Here is a 20,215-nt window from a genome sequence, read left to right as displayed (position 1 = left end):
ATAGACAAAATGGTAACCGGTGATTTTAAAAGCTTTATATACTACTATACATGAGCCGGGTTTCCTTACATGTGAGATGAAGCGCCCAGTCTGGGCTCCTCCACGTACAGCTCTGCAGAGCATTCAGCCTCCCCGTGTTGGTTGTTGGCAATGACGGTATATTGCCCCTCGTCCTCGGGTGACACCTGGGTGATCAGCAGAGTGTGATATCCCCTTTCCTTCAGGATATGCATGTTCTCACTCTCTACCACCGGATGGCCTAATAAGGTGGAAATAATAAAAGAGATCACGAAATCCCAAATCCTTCCCACTTTCCATACATAACCCGGGGCAATACTCACCATCGTGCATCCATGTGATCTCAGGCGGCGGCGTACCACTGATCTTACAATCCAGCCGGGCTGTGCGACCCTCAATCACCTCTCGATCTGACATTTTTCTAGTGAAGAGAGGGGCCAGCGAGGGGTGAACGGTCAGCACCGCACTGCATGTCAGCTCATCTGCCGAGGAGGCATCAAGGAGAGAGAAGAGATTGCTCTAGTACATGGCAGGCAGCTCCAGCTGAGATCATATACAATGAGCTCCCCCTAGTGAGGAGTGCAAGTACTGGGAATTTTAGAACCTAACGGGAGAGTTCAATATACTATTCTATCTGCTGGATCTGTATACTGTCAGTGGGGTTATCTGCCAGTGACTGTACCAGCAGAATAGTGAGCGCAGCTCTGGAGTGTAATACAGGATAAGTAAAGTAATGTATGTACATAGTGACTGTACCAGCAGAATAGTGAGCGCAGCTCTGGAGTATAATACAGGATAAGTAATGTAATGTATGTACACAGTGACTGCACCAGCAGAATAGTGAGCGCAGCTCTGGAGTATAATACAGGATAAGTAATGTATGTATGTACACAGTGACTGCACCAGCAGAATAGTGAGCGCAGCTCTGGAGTATAATACAGGGTAAGTAATGTAATGTATGTACACAGTGACTGCACCAGCAGAATAGTGAGCGCAGCTCTGGAGTATAATACAGGATAAGTAATGTAATGTATGTACACAGTGACTGTACCAGCAGAATAGTGAGCGCAGCTCTGGAGTATAATACAGGATAAGTAATGTAATGTATGTACACAGTGACTGCACCAGCAGAATAGTGAGCGCAGCTCTGGAGTATAATACAGGATAAGTAATGTATGTATGTACACAGTGACTGCACCAGCAGAATAGTGAGCGCAGCTCTGGAGTATAATACAGGGTAAGTAATGTAATGTATGTACACAGTGACTGCACCAGCAGAATAGTGAGCGCAGCTCTGGAGTATAATACAGGATAAGTAATGTAATGTATGTACACAGTGACTGCACCAGCGGAATAGTGAGCGCAGCTCTGGAGTATAATACAGGATAAGTAATGTAATGTATGTACACAGTGACTGTACCAGCAGAATAGTGAGCGCAGCTCTGGAGTATAATACAGTATAAGTAATGTAATGTATGTACACAGTGACTGCATCAGCGGAATAGTGAGCGCAGCTCTGGAGTATAATACAGGATAAGTAATGTAATGTATGTACACAGTGACTGCACCTGCAGAATAGTGAGTGCAGCTCTGGAGTATAATACAGGATAAGTAATGTAATGTATGCACACTGTGACTGTACCAGCAGAATAGTGAGTGCAGCTCTGGAGTATTATACAGGATATAACTCTGGACAAGTAATGAGATTACCTCTGGCTGTGCTCAGCTTGCAGGTGTAGATCCCGCTGTCATCTTCATGGACAGAGTTGAGGAGCAGCAGACACTGCTTGCCGTTGAATCGCATCTTACAATCCAGCAGTGCTGGCTGCAGCAGTTTTCCCCGGAACATCCAGTCCACGTCCAGGTCTTGGGGTCCGGACACCACACACTCAAACACAGCCGCCTCCCCAGCGCACACACTCACATCCTGTAAGGGGGTCACCACTTCCAAAGTGGAGCTGCCAGGAGAAGCTTTCATCGCACAAACAAGGACATAACAGTGAGACACCACACAGTGGCATGACAGAATGACCAACAAGGAGAAGACAACACAAAGAGAGGGAAGAGACATGTTACACGGGAAGTGACCGCCAGAGAGGGACACAATGACAATGAGAGGGCGAGGAGCAGAGAGAGACACATTCAGGAGTTCAGTAACTTTAAGAACATGACAAATTCTCAAGTGCGTGAAGAACAACTCAAGTAAAGAACATCTCCCCTGGAAAGCCGTGAGTCGTCCTATCCTGGGGAATGTAAAAGCAGCCAGAGTGTAACACCCAGCTTTCCCAGGAACAGATATAAATGCAGCTAAATAGGTTATTGATCAGCTTGGCAGACGAAGACGACTCAAGGATTTAGATGTTCTTAGGGTGGAGATGTTCTGTACATAAAGCAAGAAATACAGACAATGAGGAAACAGTTGTAAATCCTGAGCCCGGGAAAGAACTGAGGTCAATTATCAGGAAAGATGGAAACCTCATCCATTCTATAGATCTCGTATATACAGTATATACTCTGCCTCTTATTCCATATCTCATAGATGATCCCTAAGGTGACAGGATCTTTCCTTCTCCATTCACACTCAAAGCTAAGTTATACTTTCCAAATTTTTAGAAAAAATGGAGACCCCCCATTGGATTGAAGAGGCCATAGTGCTCACAAGTACTGCTGCCTTCTCCCTGATCCAACGACTTCATGTTCATGGGTCACATGGTGCAGCAGCAGCTCAGTCCCATTCCAGTAAATGGGGCTGAGCTACAATACCAAACACAACCACTATGCATTGTATGGCGCTGTGCTTGGTATTCAGTCTAGGACTCACCTGAATGATTTGGCCTCTTCAGCCAGCTGATCTGTGAGGGTGACGGGTGTCAGACCTCCACCAATCACATATAGATAACCGGAACTAAAGATAGGTCAACAATATATAAAAATCCTTTAAGGAGCGGATCTGGTTTGGGGGTCTTTATGAAGGGGACATGGGTTTTGGATCTGCTTTTATTTACAGGGTATGTGGGAATCTCTATTCAATGATGGAATTTTTTTTTGGGGGGGGGTCTGGATTTATTTAGGGGGGCTTGCTTGTGGTCTGTATTAGTTCCATGGGTCTGGTTGTTTCATTAAAAGTTTGAGCCACGCAAAAGGTGTCCCCATCACAAGCCCTATCCGAAAAGGGAGAAGGCCCCGTGACCTGAGCCAATGAGGTAGAGATACACTTTAATCTGTTACCTTAGGCCAGATAAAGCGATCACCAGAGATTAGGAAGAAACAAGGCACTCTTCTTCTAGAAACAGCGCCACTCATCTCCATGGCTGTGACTGGTATTGCAGCAGAGTCAGTATATACTTATGGAAGAAAGCTGCCATGTTTGTTATTACACAGGCGACATCTTATTATGAGATATGAAATAAGGATGCCATACATCATTGAGATCATAGTCTTATTTCCCATTTCCATGATAATTGTATTTCGGGGGGTTCGTCCAGATTAGATTTTTAGGGCATCAATAGGAAAGGTTATAAGGTTAGGTAGGATCACATGACCTCAAGGGTTCTCTATGGGGAAAACGTTGCAATAATTGTACAACCAGAAGTCGCCATAGAGTCTTCTAGATGTCTGACTAATGGGATTCTAATCCTGGTATCTGTTCATGGCGGCGCTGCCATATTAAGAAGTTGTTTTATCATCTTATTCACTATCCCATTGATGGCGTAAAAGTCTAACCTGAAAACCCCTTTCATGATCGATGACGGGTTTTTTTTATCTTTAAATACAGAGCCCCATTTTCTGATACAAAGCTCCAAATCTCCTGCATAGACATAGATGACATCATATAACATTCTGTCTTACTGCAGTCACCACTAGGGGGAGCTATGCAACACTGAACTCATAAACCAGTATGCAGTAAGCTCCCCCTAGTGGTGACTGTAGTAATACAGAATGTTATATGATATCATCTACGTCTATGCAGGAGATTTGGAGCTTTGTATCAGTAAAATAAAGTTCAGATTTCTATAAAGATATATTCAGAGATTCTCCAGTAGGTGATGCCGGAGAGCCAATGACATGATGATAAGAATATTAGTTTCTGAGGACCAGCATTGAAGAACATTTACCAGTGGACAGTAAATGGATACAATTCAGAACCAGAATGATACAATGGATACATATGGAAGAAACATGGCTACTCCAAGGACGAGAGTTATGGCCTGTGGTTTAGTTTCTCACATGTCACCTTGGGTAAGATTAGACAGGATGACTAAACCCTGACGCTGACTCCAGGCCCTGAGTGTAAATGAGCCGGAGCCGGCGTCACTGTCACATCATTAATATGAGGTGCCCTGAATGAAGCAGCGATGCCGCCGTCTGCTCACAGGATAGCAATGTTACCCGAGCCGTGCACAGGGGGGCAGCGGCCGCATATAACATTCTGTCCCCGCAGGCCGCGGCCTCTCCTCCTCCCTGTAGCCGGCTGGATTACGCCCTACTTAGGAAATCGCCTTATATCCCTCGCAGATGCAAAAGTATCCCCCGACTGCAAGATGTTAGTAATGGATGTCTGAACACTGGAGAATCCTAATAAGACTAATGGCCTCCAACCTATAACTCTCCAGCAACGGCAACACTACAACTCCCAGCATGTCCTGACAGCTATTCGGGCATGCTGGGCATTGTAGTGTGTAGTGGAAACCGCTGCTCTAGTTATGTGTGAATGCAACTTTATAAGATACTTTACACTTCAATTCTTTATCGACGTCCATATCTCTGCTTGTTGTCAGTGAATAGTCACAGTCTTAGTTCCATCCAGCGGGTACAGAACCTATAGAGGGTAGACTTAATACTAAGGCCCGGTTCACATTTGCATTCAGTAGTCAGGAGTCAAGGAGTGCAAGAGGCTCTTTTCTCTTCACATGTTTCATACGGAAACCACATGGACCCCATTATAGTCTATGGGGTCCGTGTGGTTTCTTAGCTAACCGCTTTTTAATGCGTACAGGTTTCCGTTCCCCGAACGCAGATATTAGCCAGGCCCAATACAGCTGAGGCTTTGTTACAATTGTATCTTGTCTACAATATGGTTACATAGTCTCTTAATTTAAAGGGGAAAACTATTTATCCATAGGATAGAGAATAAATTCCTGATCATTGGTGGTCTCAGCAATCCTGACACAGACGCACCCTTGCTCCCATTCACTTTAATAGGTGCACCAGGTACAGCACTTCGCTACCAGTGCTCCCATTGACTTGAATGGGAAACGGGCTGTGTCTGCTTTTACCAAGAATTTGGCTGTTCTAATCGCAGCTGCATTCACAATGGGGGGTTAAAGGGATTCTACCACTAAAACGCTGTTTTGTGGATAAGACGTCGGAATAGCCTTCAGAAAGGCTATTCGTCTCTTACCTTTAGACGTGGTCTCCGCCACACCGTTCCTTAGAAATACCGGCTTTTACCAGTATGCTAATGAGCTCTCCGCAGCAATGAGGGCGGGCCCCAGCGCTCAAATGGCAATGGGGGCGTCGCCACTGCTGCCCGAGAACCCGCTCCAGCGCTGCCTCCTTCTTCAGCTGCATCCTCCCCTTCTCTGTCATCTTCCTTCTTCGTCAGCTCTGATGCTGCGCAGTCTTGCCTTGCAGCCTTGAAAATATAGCCACCGGCCGGCATGCGCAGTCGGCTCTACCAGTGTCTCGCTGGCAGAGCCGACTGCGCAGGCGTCAGAGCTGACGAAGAAGACGACAGAGAAGGGGAGGATGCAACTGAAGAAGGTGGCAGCGCTGGAGCCTGTTCTCGGGCAGCAGTGGGGATGCCCCCATCGCCGTTATTGCGCTGGGGCCCGCCCCCATTGCTGTGGAGAACTCATTAGCATACCGGAACAGCGCGGCGGAGACCACGTCTAAAGGTAAGAGACGAATAGCCTTTCTAAAGGCTACTCCGACGTATTATCCGCAAAAATCAGCGTTTTAGTGGTAGAATCCCTTTAAACACTCCCAACGGGGTCAGACCCCACTGATCAGCTGTTGATTCTGTGTCCTATGGATAGAGGATAAATATTTGTCACGGCATAACCCCTTTAAGGCTAAAGCCCCGCATTGCTGACACGCAGTGTTCTTGCTATATTTTACAAGACATGCGAAATGATTGAAATTCCGATCAATCTCATTTTGGGGAAAAAACTGCAGAAAAGCTGTTTATACAAATGTGTAGATTTTAGCTGTGGAATTGCAAATGCAGATTTATACAAAGTATCAGTGCAGGTAAATTGTATCAAGCTGTCCGGCTCACAAAGCATTGGATACAACTGTAGCAAACCCTCAGCTGTGACAGGTCTTCAGCCACGAGATACTGATGACCATGGTCGCCTTCACGGACAGCAAGCAGAGGGAGAAGGTTATAGAACTTTTTATTCTACGATGGAAAATGTTTTTAAAACTTATTTTAGCCCAAAATATAAGGGTGACACAATTTATTATCCTCCCCCTTTTGGAGATCTTGACGCCATACTGCCCCCCTAGTGAGGACAAGATACCTGCTGCCCCTAGTGGTGGAGTCGGGGGAGGTCCTGGTCAGGGTCCCCCTTTAACAACGCCATGTAAGTCGTATAACACAGAACAGAAGTGAACAGAATCCACAACTGGACATCACAATGACGGGACACAAAGAGGCGAATGACAAAACTGCAGCGACCTCTGCAGATTCTGCGCCCTTGTCTGTGTGTTAGTAACGACAGCAAACACGTAGTCCAAAAACAAAGATTTTATTGGGACTAGAAATAAAAAAATTATAGTTTTAACAAAATTTGTTAGTTTCCTGTAAGGAAAGATTGGGGGAGAGGTGAGGTCCAGGATATAGCGGGTGGTGCAGCACATTCCCCGAGTGTGTTACATGGCGTTACATTGTGTGTCTGGCACAGAAAGCTGGATGGTGATTGGATGCCCCCTGGCGGGCGCCACCCTGTATTCAGATTGATGGATGTGGCGTGTGGACTACAAAAGTGACGCTACCTGTATTGTTATGTGGCGCTGCTTCTAGAGCAGGGGTAGGGAACCTTCGGCTCTTCAGCTGCTGTGAAACTACAACTCCCAGCATGCTCCATTCACTTCCATGGGAGTTCCCAGAACAGCAGAGCCAGTATATATACTGGGAGTTGTAGTTTTGCAACAGCTGGAGAGCCGTACGTTCCCTACCCCTGTTCTAGAGAATGGTAAACCTAATTCTATTCATATGGATGGAACAGGCGAGGCCACCTTATAAAACCTCCAGGTCCCAATGGAGGGCCCTCTGTATGTCTCACCTAAGCACTGTGCTCTTCTAACAGCTGTACCTGTAACTGTCACTAGGTGGAGCGCACAGCTATGTGTATGGAGTGAGCTCCCCCTAGTGGTGTCTGCCAAGGCCAGAATTTTACTCTTTTACTGACGGAGAGGTGGCAAACTGGGAAGGCTGGGGTGGCTTTACAGTCATAGCCAAAAGGGCCGCCTCCATTTTTACAACATTTCAAAATATTTGACTTTACTTGTCTTAATCTGAAATTTAGACTCCAGTCACATCCAAAGCTGCATTTAGAATTCTGCTGGTTCCTACAGTGTCTATTTAAAATTCAGTAGGTGTTGTGATATGGTGCAGTAACAAAAAGAAACCAAAACCAGTAAACACATATCAAGCAGCAAACGTTTTGATGCAGCTTTGGGTGTGAATAGAGTGTAAGAGGCATGATATAAAAATAAATGCAACTGTAGACTTTGAAATGCTGTAAAAGAAGGATGGTAGAATTAGAAGAAAATGTATTGTGCTTGCCACTTCGGTGCCCCCATTGCCAGACCTTCACCATGATGCCATCCTATGTACCCCGTTGTCACAGGTCGGGTATCTGGGAGCCTGAAATGAGCAGATTGTCTAGAACAGTGTAGAAGAGAGGATAGTGTAAGGAGACTTCTAACATAGTCGTGATTTCTTTGCCCTGTTCTATAGGAAGTGCACCACAGCAGCACAGAGGATTCGCAATGACAATGATTAATACACGTTAAAAGACAAAAACAGCTGTAAGACTGAAGATTGGGGCTGGAGTGAGGTTACTCATACGTTTCCTCTTCCACTGTCTAGGAAGCTGAGAGTTAGGATGCTGTTTGCCTCATAAAGACAAGACTGAAGATCGGGAAATTCTGTCCCATAATATAAAAAATGTCACCCTGTAGAGAAACGGAGGAGATTCAGTGTAAGAAAATCATCACTGACCACAATCTTGTCACCGCGGCAAACAGCTTCTTATATCTCAGCTCCTCAGGGGGGCGCCCTGGCTGACCCCCCATGACTTGTTTCAGCTACTATGGGTGTTCTATGCCCTGCAGGGCGGCTCTTGTGCTCTAGATGGCGCTATGCTGAGTCTCTATGGTTGTACACCTGATCCCTGAATGACCTGTATAAAGATGGCCGCTTCTAATAACTAACACCCTTCTATGTCTGACACGCTCATGTATGTGTTGGAATTCTTCCCCGTCAAGTTATTTTTTTCTATCCTGGGTCCCCAAACCTGACTTTCTATCCATAAGATGATTTATCAAAGCTGATCTGGTAGGAATAAACACACCCACTAAGAAAATCCCTACAAGCCAATCGGCTTGGCTTGTAGTAATAAGCTCCACCCCCGAGGAGTCTTCAAGTTTCTAAACAGCTGAAAATAAATGAGCTGGCCTTGTTGAATGGCAGAAAAGGCTCAAAAATACATTAGTCGTGTGCTCGCCTTAGTCATCATCTATTACCGGACCAGATGCTCTCTATGTCGGCACCAAAAACATGATCAAAAATGGAAACATCTCGAGATGCTGTGAAGTAGACATAAGTCTAAGGTAGGTGCTGGAACCGAGTGGTTATGAGTAGGTTCTCCCTGGCCTGGCATGGATTTAGTAGGTGGTTCTGTCTTGCCCTTTGGCTGTGGCTATTTTAGGCTCCTCCCCTGTGTCCATGTCTAGCAAGGTGGGTTACTGTTGCCTATAGGAGAAGCATATTTAGATTCCGTGACTTGGATCGTGCTGCAACATCAAGATCTGGGGTGGAGGGTGTGACCGGCTGGACCATACAGCTAACACACCCATATCTGAGGTAGCGCCACCTGCTGGGTCCACACCGTACCGCACAGAACCTACTTTTAACCAGTCCATTCTAGTTTCAACCATAATTCTAAATTCAAGAAACCTTAAAATACAGAACCCATGGGCAACACAATGTCCCTATAACCCAGTTGTTCAAAAACTACAAGTACCAGCAAGTCCTGACACAATAGCTGAGATTCTACTTACTTCTCCTGCTCCTTGGTGCCATGACCTAAAATCCATAAACATTTCAAGAAATAAGGCTGGGGTGTAGCTTTTGGCAAAATGGGGGCACACCACTCATCATATATCAGAACAGTCACCATTTCCCTGATACAAAGCTCCAAATCCCCTCCATAGACATACATGATAAAATGTTTGCCAGCAGTCACCACTAGAGGGAGCTTATTGCATAATGTCTATATATAAATATAAAACAGTGCGCAGTCAGCTCATGAGCTCCCCCTACTGGTGTCTGCAGGGAATCAGAATTTTAGGGTTTAAATCTATGCAGGGGATTTGGTGTTCTGTATCAGAAAACAAGGCGCTAACCACACATATCCAGGGATAAATACAGATTTCTAAAAGGAGGGGGATTCACTTTAAAGGTGGCTGCTGTGGGGAACACGAATATGTGCCCCCTCCCCTTGTAAGACATGAGAGAGGAGGGGGTTACAGTTGTCACTTGCTTGGATTGGAGTGACATCCGCCATAACCCATTATCTGGAAAAGAAAGCATGATGGGAGTTGTAGTTTGAAGACTCAGAATCACAACTGCAAAGGGCAAATTTGGGGAAGGGCGTCATTATCTTTGCAATGGTGAAAGGAGGTGAACAAAGAGTGAGAAGAGATTTGTCATTAGAGGCTGGAGATATGGGGTTGCCATTTAGTGCAGTCTGGTACTCAGCGGCCCCTCGGGGTGAGTGTCAGTGACACGAGGAGACCTCCAAAAAGTCTTTTCCTGCTCCGTCATATCTGTAAGAAGAGGTCTGTCCTGCTCCTATGCCTCCCCCTGGTGCAGCTGGGCCGGGACCCCTCTCCTCTCGGCACAATCCGTTTTTCGGGGGGTTGCAGCTCGGCTCCTGTGTTAGTTTGTTAGTGACAGGAGATTATCTGACTCGCCCTGTATACAGACAGAAACTGCAGTCAGCGTGCGGGCAAGCCAGCCATTCACAGCACAGGGGGGACAGCGAGCAAGGCTGCGGGGGGGAAGGAGCAAAGCAAGTGCACTAGATGTGTCAACTTTTAAAGGACTCATTTAAAGGGAATGTATCTTCACATTTTATAAATGTAGAGTGAAATCTATCACTTTTTTCCTAATTGTCGATTTTTTATTCTATTTTCTGTCCATGATTATGGGGACGGCCATCTTGCCTGAGCTTCTCCTCTGCACTGTTAACAGCATTTAGGGATCTGCTTTACAGCATAGTCACAATAATCTGGAGCCGACTCATTGTGATCTATAAGAGCACTGTCTAGACATGCAGGGAGGGGGAGGAGATAAGCTGTCACATCATCTAGTGTCAATAGAGATGTATTGATGTCTCAGTGGTGTTATCTATAGAGGTGTAATCTTGTCTGTGATGTAATTTAGGTGAGTGCTTCAGAGAAAACCCTTTACAGAACTGGCAAGTGTCAGTCTATTATTAGGCTTAGTGGCAAGAGTGAATATTGTAGGGTTGTTCTTAATTAAAAAAAATATATGTATGTATATATACGTGTGTGTGTGTGTGTTTGTGTGTAGTACATCTATCTATCTCCTATCTATCTATCTCCTATCTATTATCTTTCTATCTCCTATCAATCTATCTATCTATCTATCTATCTATCTATCTATCTCCTATCTATCTATCTATAGCTCATTTTCTGGCGATACATTCCCTTTAAGGATTATCCATGGGCACTACTTACCTGGCATGTATTTAGCTCTGTTAGATTAGGCTACATCTACGATCAGTGCCTGTATCATGGCTGCATCGCCTCATGCGGGCCTGAGATCATCTACAATACACCTCGCATGTCTTCTCCCAGGCTCAGGCAGCTGTTCTCTCCACTATACTTTACACTGCAGCTCTGCTTTTTCATATTAGCAACTGTGTAAAACCAGAAGCTTGGATACAGACTAGTCAGTCGACAGCAGGAGAGGTCACAGGTTTTTTTTTTCCACCCTCCTGCCGTCCCAGTAATCTACTAAGATGATCTAGGGGACGTAATAAATTGACACATCTTTGTGCTTATAATACAACAGGCAAATATTAGAACAAGAGGAATAGAAAGAGATTAAAGGCAGTGCACGGTGACAGTGTTAGGCCTACGACAATAACATGGAGCAAAGCCAAGAGCAGGACATGCACAGTTATCATCAGAAATATCGGCCGGCTGCTGGAAGAGACGACATCATCGGCACAGCGCGGATTAGTTCACAGCAGCGATACATTGTGACAGAATACATCAGATATTACATTGCATTAGAATTCATTGTGCAGAAAAGTCTAGCAATCAAATTAATAGATAAAAGCGTGCAAAATACAAGTGCAATATTGTGAAATATCGGCTACATGAGATGACATCAGTACGTTCTGTTATACATAGAAGTATATTCACGCCTATAAAACTTATATAGTCCTCTTTACCTAAAAAAAACGGAAGTACTGCAGCAGCAAGAGGTGTTCTTGTGGGAGTGCTGAGGTTGTGGTCATGCCTGCGGGAATTAAAGGGCCCCTCTGCACTAAAAGAGGACACTGACAGGGTCACTGCACCACATAGTTCTGTCCAGGACTCTGATATTAATAGCTGCGGCCTCTTCACTACAGCGCCCTACATTGTATAGTGGCTGTGCTGGGTATTGCAGTTCAGCGTCACTCTGCATGGCCGTGTGACCAATAGATGTGATGTCAATGGCCTGAGAAGGGGAGATGGAGCTTAATATCGTAGGCTCGCACAACCCCTTTAAGTTATGTGTCTGCTGTGGTCCTCATGGGAGGGTCACCCATTATTATATCAGGACACGTGCCCTCTTTCATATGTTTTTAAAGAATTTTTGGTGATGTTTTTAATTATCCATGTTATTTAAATAGCCTAAAAATCTCGCAATTCCAACTCTTGCCACTAAACTTAAAATAGTCAGTCACTTCCTGTCTCCTAGGAATGGACCACGGGCCATAGACACAATGATTTCTAGACATGCTCTGAGGGGAATAGATAAGATGTGACATCCCCTATTGTGATTGGTGGATTCGGTGTCTCATCTTCATATATGTGATCGCTGTGATGATCAGTGAGCTGTAAGTGAGGTGACTGCTGCAAAGTAATCTTCTATAGAAAACAGGAAGTCTCAGCCTATTATTGGGCTTAGTCACCAGTGTCAGAACTGCAGGATTTTCTATAGAATATAGATAATACAATTGATTTTTTTTTTTTTCGTGTTAATTTTTTTATTTACTCTAAAAATTACCTAAAAATCAATAATTTTCTGGTGACAACTTCTATTTCCAGGCGCTGTCCAGTCACCACTGGGAACCCTATTAATCATGAGAACTGGGGTGGGATGCCCCCCGCTGCTGCTGCTGCTTCACTTCAATGGGGACTCTCCGAGATAGCCAAAGTCCAGGACTCCTCTATCTCTGGTGACCCCCTGAATTTAGGGTTGGGGCTCACATTTCTGACCACCACCTTTTCAAACTGGGGTTCAAAAAATGCAGTTCCCATGATCCGTCAGTTCCCCCCTAACTTATTTTTATCATCTAGCGACCAGACAAACCCTTTAAATATTGGAGGCCTCTCTTTTCCTCAGCCTTGCCTAGCAGGTTCCTTGTCTTTAAGCCTCCACTTGGCAGACAAGCCATATTCTAGGTATACTCGGCCCCCAAAGATCTCCAGCTGACTCAATGGGGTAACCTAACAATGGCCAATTCCAAATTTTTCCCGATTTGACCCTTATAGTCATGAAGCACCTCTCCTATATTTAAAGGGGTTTTCCGTGCTAAAAATATCGATGACTTATCCTAAGGTGCGGTCATCGTTACCAGGCCAGTAGAGGGTTCGATACCTGACCCCACCATGAATAAGCTGTTCTTAGCAGCTGACACATAGGTCATGGAGCAGGAAGCAGACAGCGCCGTTCCCTTTGTAGTGGCGAGACCGGGTAACTGCAGATCAGCTCCTATTCACTTGAGCTGCATTAACTTAACTCCTGCTTCATCCTCAATCAGCTGATCAGTTAGGGTGCTGGACCTTACCGACCTGATATTTTAGCTTAAAAAACCCCTTTACCACCTAAACAACCTCTCTAGTTTTGGCTACTTTTTTGTCCTGGGGTCTCACAATGTGTTTAGCAGTATGTTGTCTGAATTGAAGGGACCTGAAACAAGTCTGTGCAGTAAAGCCCATTTTGCAAGCAGCTATAGATGCCCCATACAAGTACCATGCCAGGCAACCATCAGGCCAATGAATATTGCCATCCATAACGTCATTCAGTGGTATATAATGGCTTCTGTGGCCTGAATGACCAGTCATGCCTGGTAAATTGTGTTACTTGTAGTCCCACTGAGCATAGCTTATCGCCCGCAGCCCTCCGCCCAGCTGGAAGCTATGCATGCAGCCTCTGGCTTGACGTGTTGGTGCCATGCAGAAACCAGGGAAAGGCTTAGCTGGAGGCGACATGCAGAGAGGAGAGTGACAGGAGGTGACTGTCACTGTGTCCACAACCCAGGATCCCCGGGAACTCAAGACGCCATACTTATCCCTAAGAATAAGTATGAATCAGATCAAAGACTTCAGTACAGATTCTCGGGAGAAAAAAAATATCGAACGATCGAAAACTTCCGCCAGATCCTTGTACTGGAAAATCCGATCTGTAGCCATAAACTGAAGGACTGTGATAGTTCTTGCAAAGAAAAAATCCAAAAATATCCGATAACCGACCGTGATGTTTTGTTTGCATAAAATAATATATTAAGAGGAATTCCACTCTAGGCATCTGTATAGGGGGAAAAAAGCAAAAATACCCCAAATGCCCTATAAATGGAGGCCAAGATCCAATCAGTAGACATAAGGATTTCCCAAGAGCCTCTTCTTCGTACTGTGCTGTATGCACCACATGGCGGCAGACTGAGATGTTTTTGCTTTTTTGGCCCCAGGAAGGTCTGAATTTTGACTAAATTGCGCTCATGCATTGTCAATTACTAGAGAGGGAAGAATTGCTCTTTTTTTTTGGTTCAGCAGCATTTTGCAAGCATAGAAATTTTCTTATCCTTTCTTATCTGTATTCGCTATACGGCTAGAGCTATAGGACAACGCGTTGCAGGACAAAATGTTGCGCGGAAGTTGCACATTAACAATCATTTCTAGGGTGTTGCATTGCAACCTGTGACATCATGAGACTGCAATGTGACAGCTGTAGAAAATCTAAATCTTGGATTTTGGTCACAAGTAAAAAGATTGTGCAACAGTAAGTCATACAATTGCTTTAGTCGCGCGACTTTGTGTCACCGTGTAGCCTTAGCCTTTCCATGTTATAGAAACGCAGCTTTTTTTGATGCAGATTTTATTGCGTTTCTATTGTTTGAGCCAAGGCCAGGAGTGGATTGAGCAGAAGGTAGAAGTATAAGAACTTACTAGATATTTCCCATTCTATTTGGCTTTGGCTCAAAAAAAAAATGCAACAAAATCTGCAACAAAAAAAGCTGTGTTTCCGCATCGTGGGGCCTCAACCTCAAAGGTGTTGTTCAGGAATTGGACCAAGCCCTAGGGAATATGGGTAGGTATACAAACAAATTCAGCTCTACCCCAGTGCTCCATTGTCCATCGTGGCTAAAGAAGGATCGATGACATCACTTACATACGAGCAACCACCGATTGGTCTCAGCGGTCGCAACGAGGACATGGCATGAGACTAAGCGGACATCAGCGGTGGCTATCGGAGCAACAGGGATAGGTATGTTTTTTGTTTTTTTTTCAACTTTACACTTCCCCCGGCTTCCACAGGAGTTGGTGCAAATCCTGGACAACCCCTTTAATAACGGTCCAACATCCTTGCACGATAGTGGGCATGTCAAGGGTTAAAACCATTGGCCCGTGTCCAGTTTTGCAGCTGCATTTTATTAACCCTTTTTGCTACTCCAGATACAACTCCCCTTAGCTCTACCCCCGCTCCTCTATCGCTATGGGAAAAAGTCAAACAGAAATAAACAAATCGCAAAATGAAAACTAAAAAAAAAAAAAGAAAGTAAATGTAAGAAGAGTCGAAATAATAATAATAAAAATTTATAGGCTAAGCATCTGAGTCCATATTGGAGTAAAGATCAAGACTAGACATATTCCGCTGGGGCAATGGTCCCAAAATTGCATCAAATTGGCCCTTTATATGCAAATCTACATAAGCCCCACCCCTCTATGGTCCCGGTACAGGATAGTCCAGTATTGCCCTTGGACATAAAACCGCGCCGGACATCACTGCTCGCACACTGCAGACGGTGATCTATTGCATATACAAGTCGTATTATTTGCATTGTACATACGTTTAGTATATTGTATACATTGTATATACAGTCATAATCATGTGGAAACAATAGACCCTCGGCACAGACTTGCTGCACTCACTTACCTCTTACTTCTACCTTGGCCTCGCATTGCTTTGTTCCATATTCGTTTATTGCTTTGCAGGTATAGAATCCCGTATCCCGTTTTTCCGACCCCGCGATATGAAGTGAAAAAACGCCTCCATCTTCCTCCGTCATGTGATATTTTCCACCAGATTTCACCTGCTGCTTGTTCTTCAGCCTGTGCAGAATGGAGAGAAGAAACTGAATATATTGATGGAGCGACCAAGAGTTTGTAGCGGCATCTGCCGGTGCTGAGACCTTCACTCCTTGGGTGCTATAAATGAATGAGAATGCAAACACTCTTCTGGCCTCTGTTGGTTGTATAGGAGTATTTGGGCCCAGTGGCATAACTAGGAATGGCGGGCCCAGTGGCGAACCTTTGACATAGGGTCCCCCGACTGACCCCGAAGACCCTGACCAACCCCTCCCCCCGCATTCCTGCGTGCAATATTATGCCCCATAGTTGCCCCTGCACACAGCATTATACCCCATAGTGGCCCCATCACCCAGTATTATGCCCCATAGTGATGCCTTCACACAGTATTATCCCCCATAGTGGCCCCATCACCCAGTATTATGCCCCATAGTGACCCCTTCACACAGTATTATCCCCCATAGTGGCCCCTGCACACAGCATTATCCCCCATAGTGGCCCCTGCACACAGTATTATGCCCCATAGTGGCCCCTGCACACAGCATTAACCCCCTATAGTGGCCCCTGCACACAGTATTATACCCCATAGTGGCCCCTGCACACAGCATTATCCCCCATAGTGGCCCCTGCACACAGTATTATGCCCCATAGTGGCCCCATCACCCAGTATTATGTCCTATAGTGGCCCCTGCACACAGTATTATACCCCATAGTGGCCCCTGCACACAGTATTATACCCCATAGTGGCCCCATCACCCAGTATTATGTCCTATAGTGGCCCCTGCACACAGTATTATACCCCATAGTGGCCCCATCACCCAGTATTATGCCCCATAGTGGCCCCATCACCCAGTATTATGTCCTATAGTGGCCCCTGCACACAGTATTATACCCCATAGTGGCTCCATCACACAGTATTATGCTCCATTATGGACACCCATTAACAATTATTATACTCTGGGGTCTTTTCAGACCCCAGAGTATAATAATCGGAGACCAAGGGGGGATACAAATATAAACACTGTTACTTACCTATCCCTGCACTCCCCGCTGTCGGTTATCTTTAATGACGTCAGGGACGTCATGTGACTAGGGGCCTGCGTTGCGACGCATAAGGTCTGAGATGTCACACATGTAGGCCCCGAAGCCTGCCTGGAGTCTGGAGAGGTAAGTAACACTGTTTATTATGTTCACTTACCTCTCCCGGGCCTCCGATCATTATACTTGGGGATCTGAAAAGACCCGAGTATAATAATGATGTTTGCGGAGCCCATGGTGTCACTTACCGATCCTGGCCCCTGCCAGGATCGGTAAGTAAGGCCCGTTACCGGCTGGAGTCACTCCAGCTGGTAACGGCCTATTAAAAAAAAACCTGCAGCGGTAACGGCTGTCGCTGGGCCCCCTAATGTCCCGGGCCCTGTGGCAGCTGCCTCCGCTCCTTCCCCAGTAGTTACGCCACTGTTTGGGCCAGTTCAGCATATGCCCTGAATATGTACCCCAACCATGGCGTGAATACAGCTGTAGCGTAACATTGCCCTGACTTCTAGGAAAGAACATTCCCTGGTGTGAACACTACACCTCTCACAATGCTCCATGCAACATGCTCCATTCTGCAAAATATGAACCAGTGGGTTAAATACAGCTGTATAACTGAATATATACTGTGACTAGCATATAGAATATACACTCACCGGCCACTTTATTAGGTACACCTGTCCAACTGCTCGTTAACACTTAATTTCTAATCAGCCAATCACATGGCGGCAACTCAGTGCATTTAGGCATGTAGACATGGTCAAGACAATCTCCTGCAGTTCAAACCGAGCATCAGTATGGGGAAGAAAGGTGATTTGAGTGCCTTTGAACGTGGCATGGTTGTTGGTGCCAGAAGGGCTGGTCTGAGTATTTCAGAAACTGCTGATCTACTGGGATTTTCACGCACAACCATCTCTAGGGTTTACAGAGAATGGTCCGAAAAAGAAAAAACATCCAGTGAGCGGCAGTTCTGTGGGCGGAAATGCGTTGTTGATGCCAGAGGTCAGAGGAGAATGGCCAGACTGGTTCGAGCTGATAGAAAGGCAACAGTGACTCAAATAGCCACCCGTTACAACCAAGGTAGCCAGAAGAGCATCTCTGAATGCCGCACAGTACGTCCAACTTTGAGGCAGATGGGCTACAGCAGCAGAAGACCACACCGGGTGCCACTCCTTTCAGCTAAGAACAGGAAACTGAGGCTACAATTTGCACAAGCTCATCGAAATTGGACAATTGAAGATTGGAAAAACGTTGCTTGGTCTGATGAGTCTCGATTTCTGCTGCGACATTCGGATGGTAGGGTCAGAATTTGGCGTCAACAACATGAAAGCATGGATCCATCCTGCCTTGTATCAACGGTTCAGGCTGGTGGTGGTGGTGTCATGGTGTGGGGAATATTTTCTTGGCACTCTTTGGGCCCCTTGGTACCAATTGAGCATCGTTGCAACGCCAAAGCCTACCTGAGTATTGTTGCTGACCATGTCCATCCCTTTATGACCACAATGTACCCAACATCTGATGGCTACTTTCAGCAGGATAATGCAATGCCATGTCATAAAGCTGGAATCATCTCAGACTGGTTTCTTGAACATGACAATGAGTTCACTGTACTCCAATGGCCTCCACAGTCACCAGATCTCAATCCAATAGAGCATCTTTGGGATGTGGTGGAACGGGAGATTCGCATCATGGATGTGCAGCCGACAAATCTGCGACTGCAACTGTGTGATGCCATCATGTCAATATGGACCAAAATCTCTGAGGAATGCTTCCAGCACCTTGTTGTATCTATGCCACGAAGAATTGAGGCAGTTCTGAAGGCAAAAGGGGGTCCAACCCGTTACTAGCATGGTGTACCTAATAAAGTGGCCGGTGAGTGTATACATTGGGGGGAGGGGATTTACGAACCCATCTATACCATTGGCCAAGAATTGCCCACTGGCTACCCCAGTAAAGTGCCTGAAACTGTGCCACGACTTGGTATATTTTAGTTGCACAAAGGTCTCATTTCATCCCACGCACCCTACACACAACTTTTTAAAACAGTGAATGGAGCAGGGCAGGAATCCAGGCAGGCCGAGGAGGGACACTTTGTTCCATCACAAAACCAGTTTTGAGTTATATCCGAAATCTTTGCGGCTGCTGACTGACGTAGGTTTGAGATCAAGCCCATGAAACCTCCCGACATGAGCAAGCCTTATAATAATCCTTATGGGGAATGGATAAAGATTGGGGACTACCAAACACCATTTTTAATAAATTCCCTAATGTGGCCATATTTACTTACCAGCTTATCATTGGCTTCGGTTCTCCCTGGACTTGGACTTGGAGAATAATCTCCTGGCCCTCAAACACCATTAGGTCTGACAGAGCCACCTAAAGGAAAGTGAAAAAGACAAGTTACACCTATGGAGTTACTCCAGTGCTAAAAGGAGAGTGTCGAGATGTTTTATGCAGATTCTTCACCGCCAGGGCCCACCAAATATATATTGGATTTAGGCTATACCTCATCACAATGGCAATGTACGAGGAGTATCAATGAAGAATAGTGGGCTACTGAAAGTGCCCAAATACCGTGCCCTGTTATCCTGATGTTCTCTGCGGTCTCTGATCTCAGAGGCTTTAAGAAGCAGCAGGTGCAATGTAAGTGACATCGCCATATTACACCAAGACACCGGGATCATGAAGCAGGTGATCCCCTGATATCCATCTCCCTACTACAGCAGTATCCTGATGCATATTGACAAAATCCTTCATAAACCTCACCTTGAATGATGGAGGGGCTTTGAAGGTCACGCTGTGTTGGACAGCGGTTTTGGCCGCCATGCTGTGCTGCGGTGTTGCAGGCTCACTTAAATCTTCCTGAGGGCTCAGATACTCATCGTCAGATGTAATGGGGCTCAGAACATCTCGAGGGGTCCCACGATGAGCAGGAGAGTCTGTGACCGGTGCTAGAAGAAAAGATGACAAAAGAGTTTCAGATCTTTCCTTTAGGCCATTACAAACACCCTTCTCTTTTAACCCGGAAGAATCAAGAGCATCTGCGTACCAATGAAGGGCCGATTATGTAATATCAGTATTGAGCCTTAATAGTGACTATCTCAGAACATGGGGGCCTCGCTGGAGAGTGAAAGGGCTTGTCTAGGAGGTCGTACTTTCCACTGACCCCATAGAAGCGACAGGGGCTGCCTCTATGGTACATACTGTACATACTTGTGAGACGTCTCGGACATGCCAGTGTAACTTACATACAGGGCTGCCTTTCTCCCAGTCCTATACCTTTAAATAAAAGTCTTAAGGTGCCAAGGGACTCAACCAGAGA

The 20,215-nt window shown here is 45.6% G+C and overlaps 1 protein-coding gene across 5 annotated transcripts in view; it reads right to left on the bottom strand.

The window, feature by feature from the left end:
• SPEG (striated muscle enriched protein kinase) overlaps nucleotides 1-20,215 on the bottom strand; it is a 182,638-nt gene that overhangs the window by 42,902 nt on the left and 119,521 nt on the right. For 4 of the 5 annotated variants that reach the window (XM_075284593.1, XM_075284597.1, XM_075284594.1 and 1 more), the window contains 6 exons: nucleotides 19,660-19,844; nucleotides 19,181-19,269; nucleotides 15,707-15,882; nucleotides 1,729-1,989; nucleotides 342-500; nucleotides 70-259 (listed from right to left, as the gene is read on the bottom strand). In XM_075284593.1, the coding sequence (XP_075140694.1) occupies nucleotides 70-259; nucleotides 342-500; nucleotides 1,729-1,989; nucleotides 15,707-15,882; nucleotides 19,181-19,269; nucleotides 19,660-19,844 (1,060 nt within the window). Of the gene's footprint in view, nucleotides 1-69; nucleotides 260-341; nucleotides 501-1,728; nucleotides 1,990-15,698; nucleotides 15,883-19,180; nucleotides 19,270-19,659; nucleotides 19,845-20,215 lie in introns of those variants that run through there. The other variant, XM_075284598.1, reaches the window with a different exon arrangement.

The sequence above is a fragment of the Leptodactylus fuscus genome, chromosome 8, assembly GCF_031893055.1.
Source record: "Leptodactylus fuscus isolate aLepFus1 chromosome 8, aLepFus1.hap2, whole genome shotgun sequence".
Lineage (NCBI taxonomy): Eukaryota > Metazoa > Chordata > Amphibia > Anura > Leptodactylidae > Leptodactylus > Leptodactylus fuscus.
Note: the sequence above shows the minus strand (reverse complement) of the source record. Positions and strands in the feature narration are given on the sequence as shown.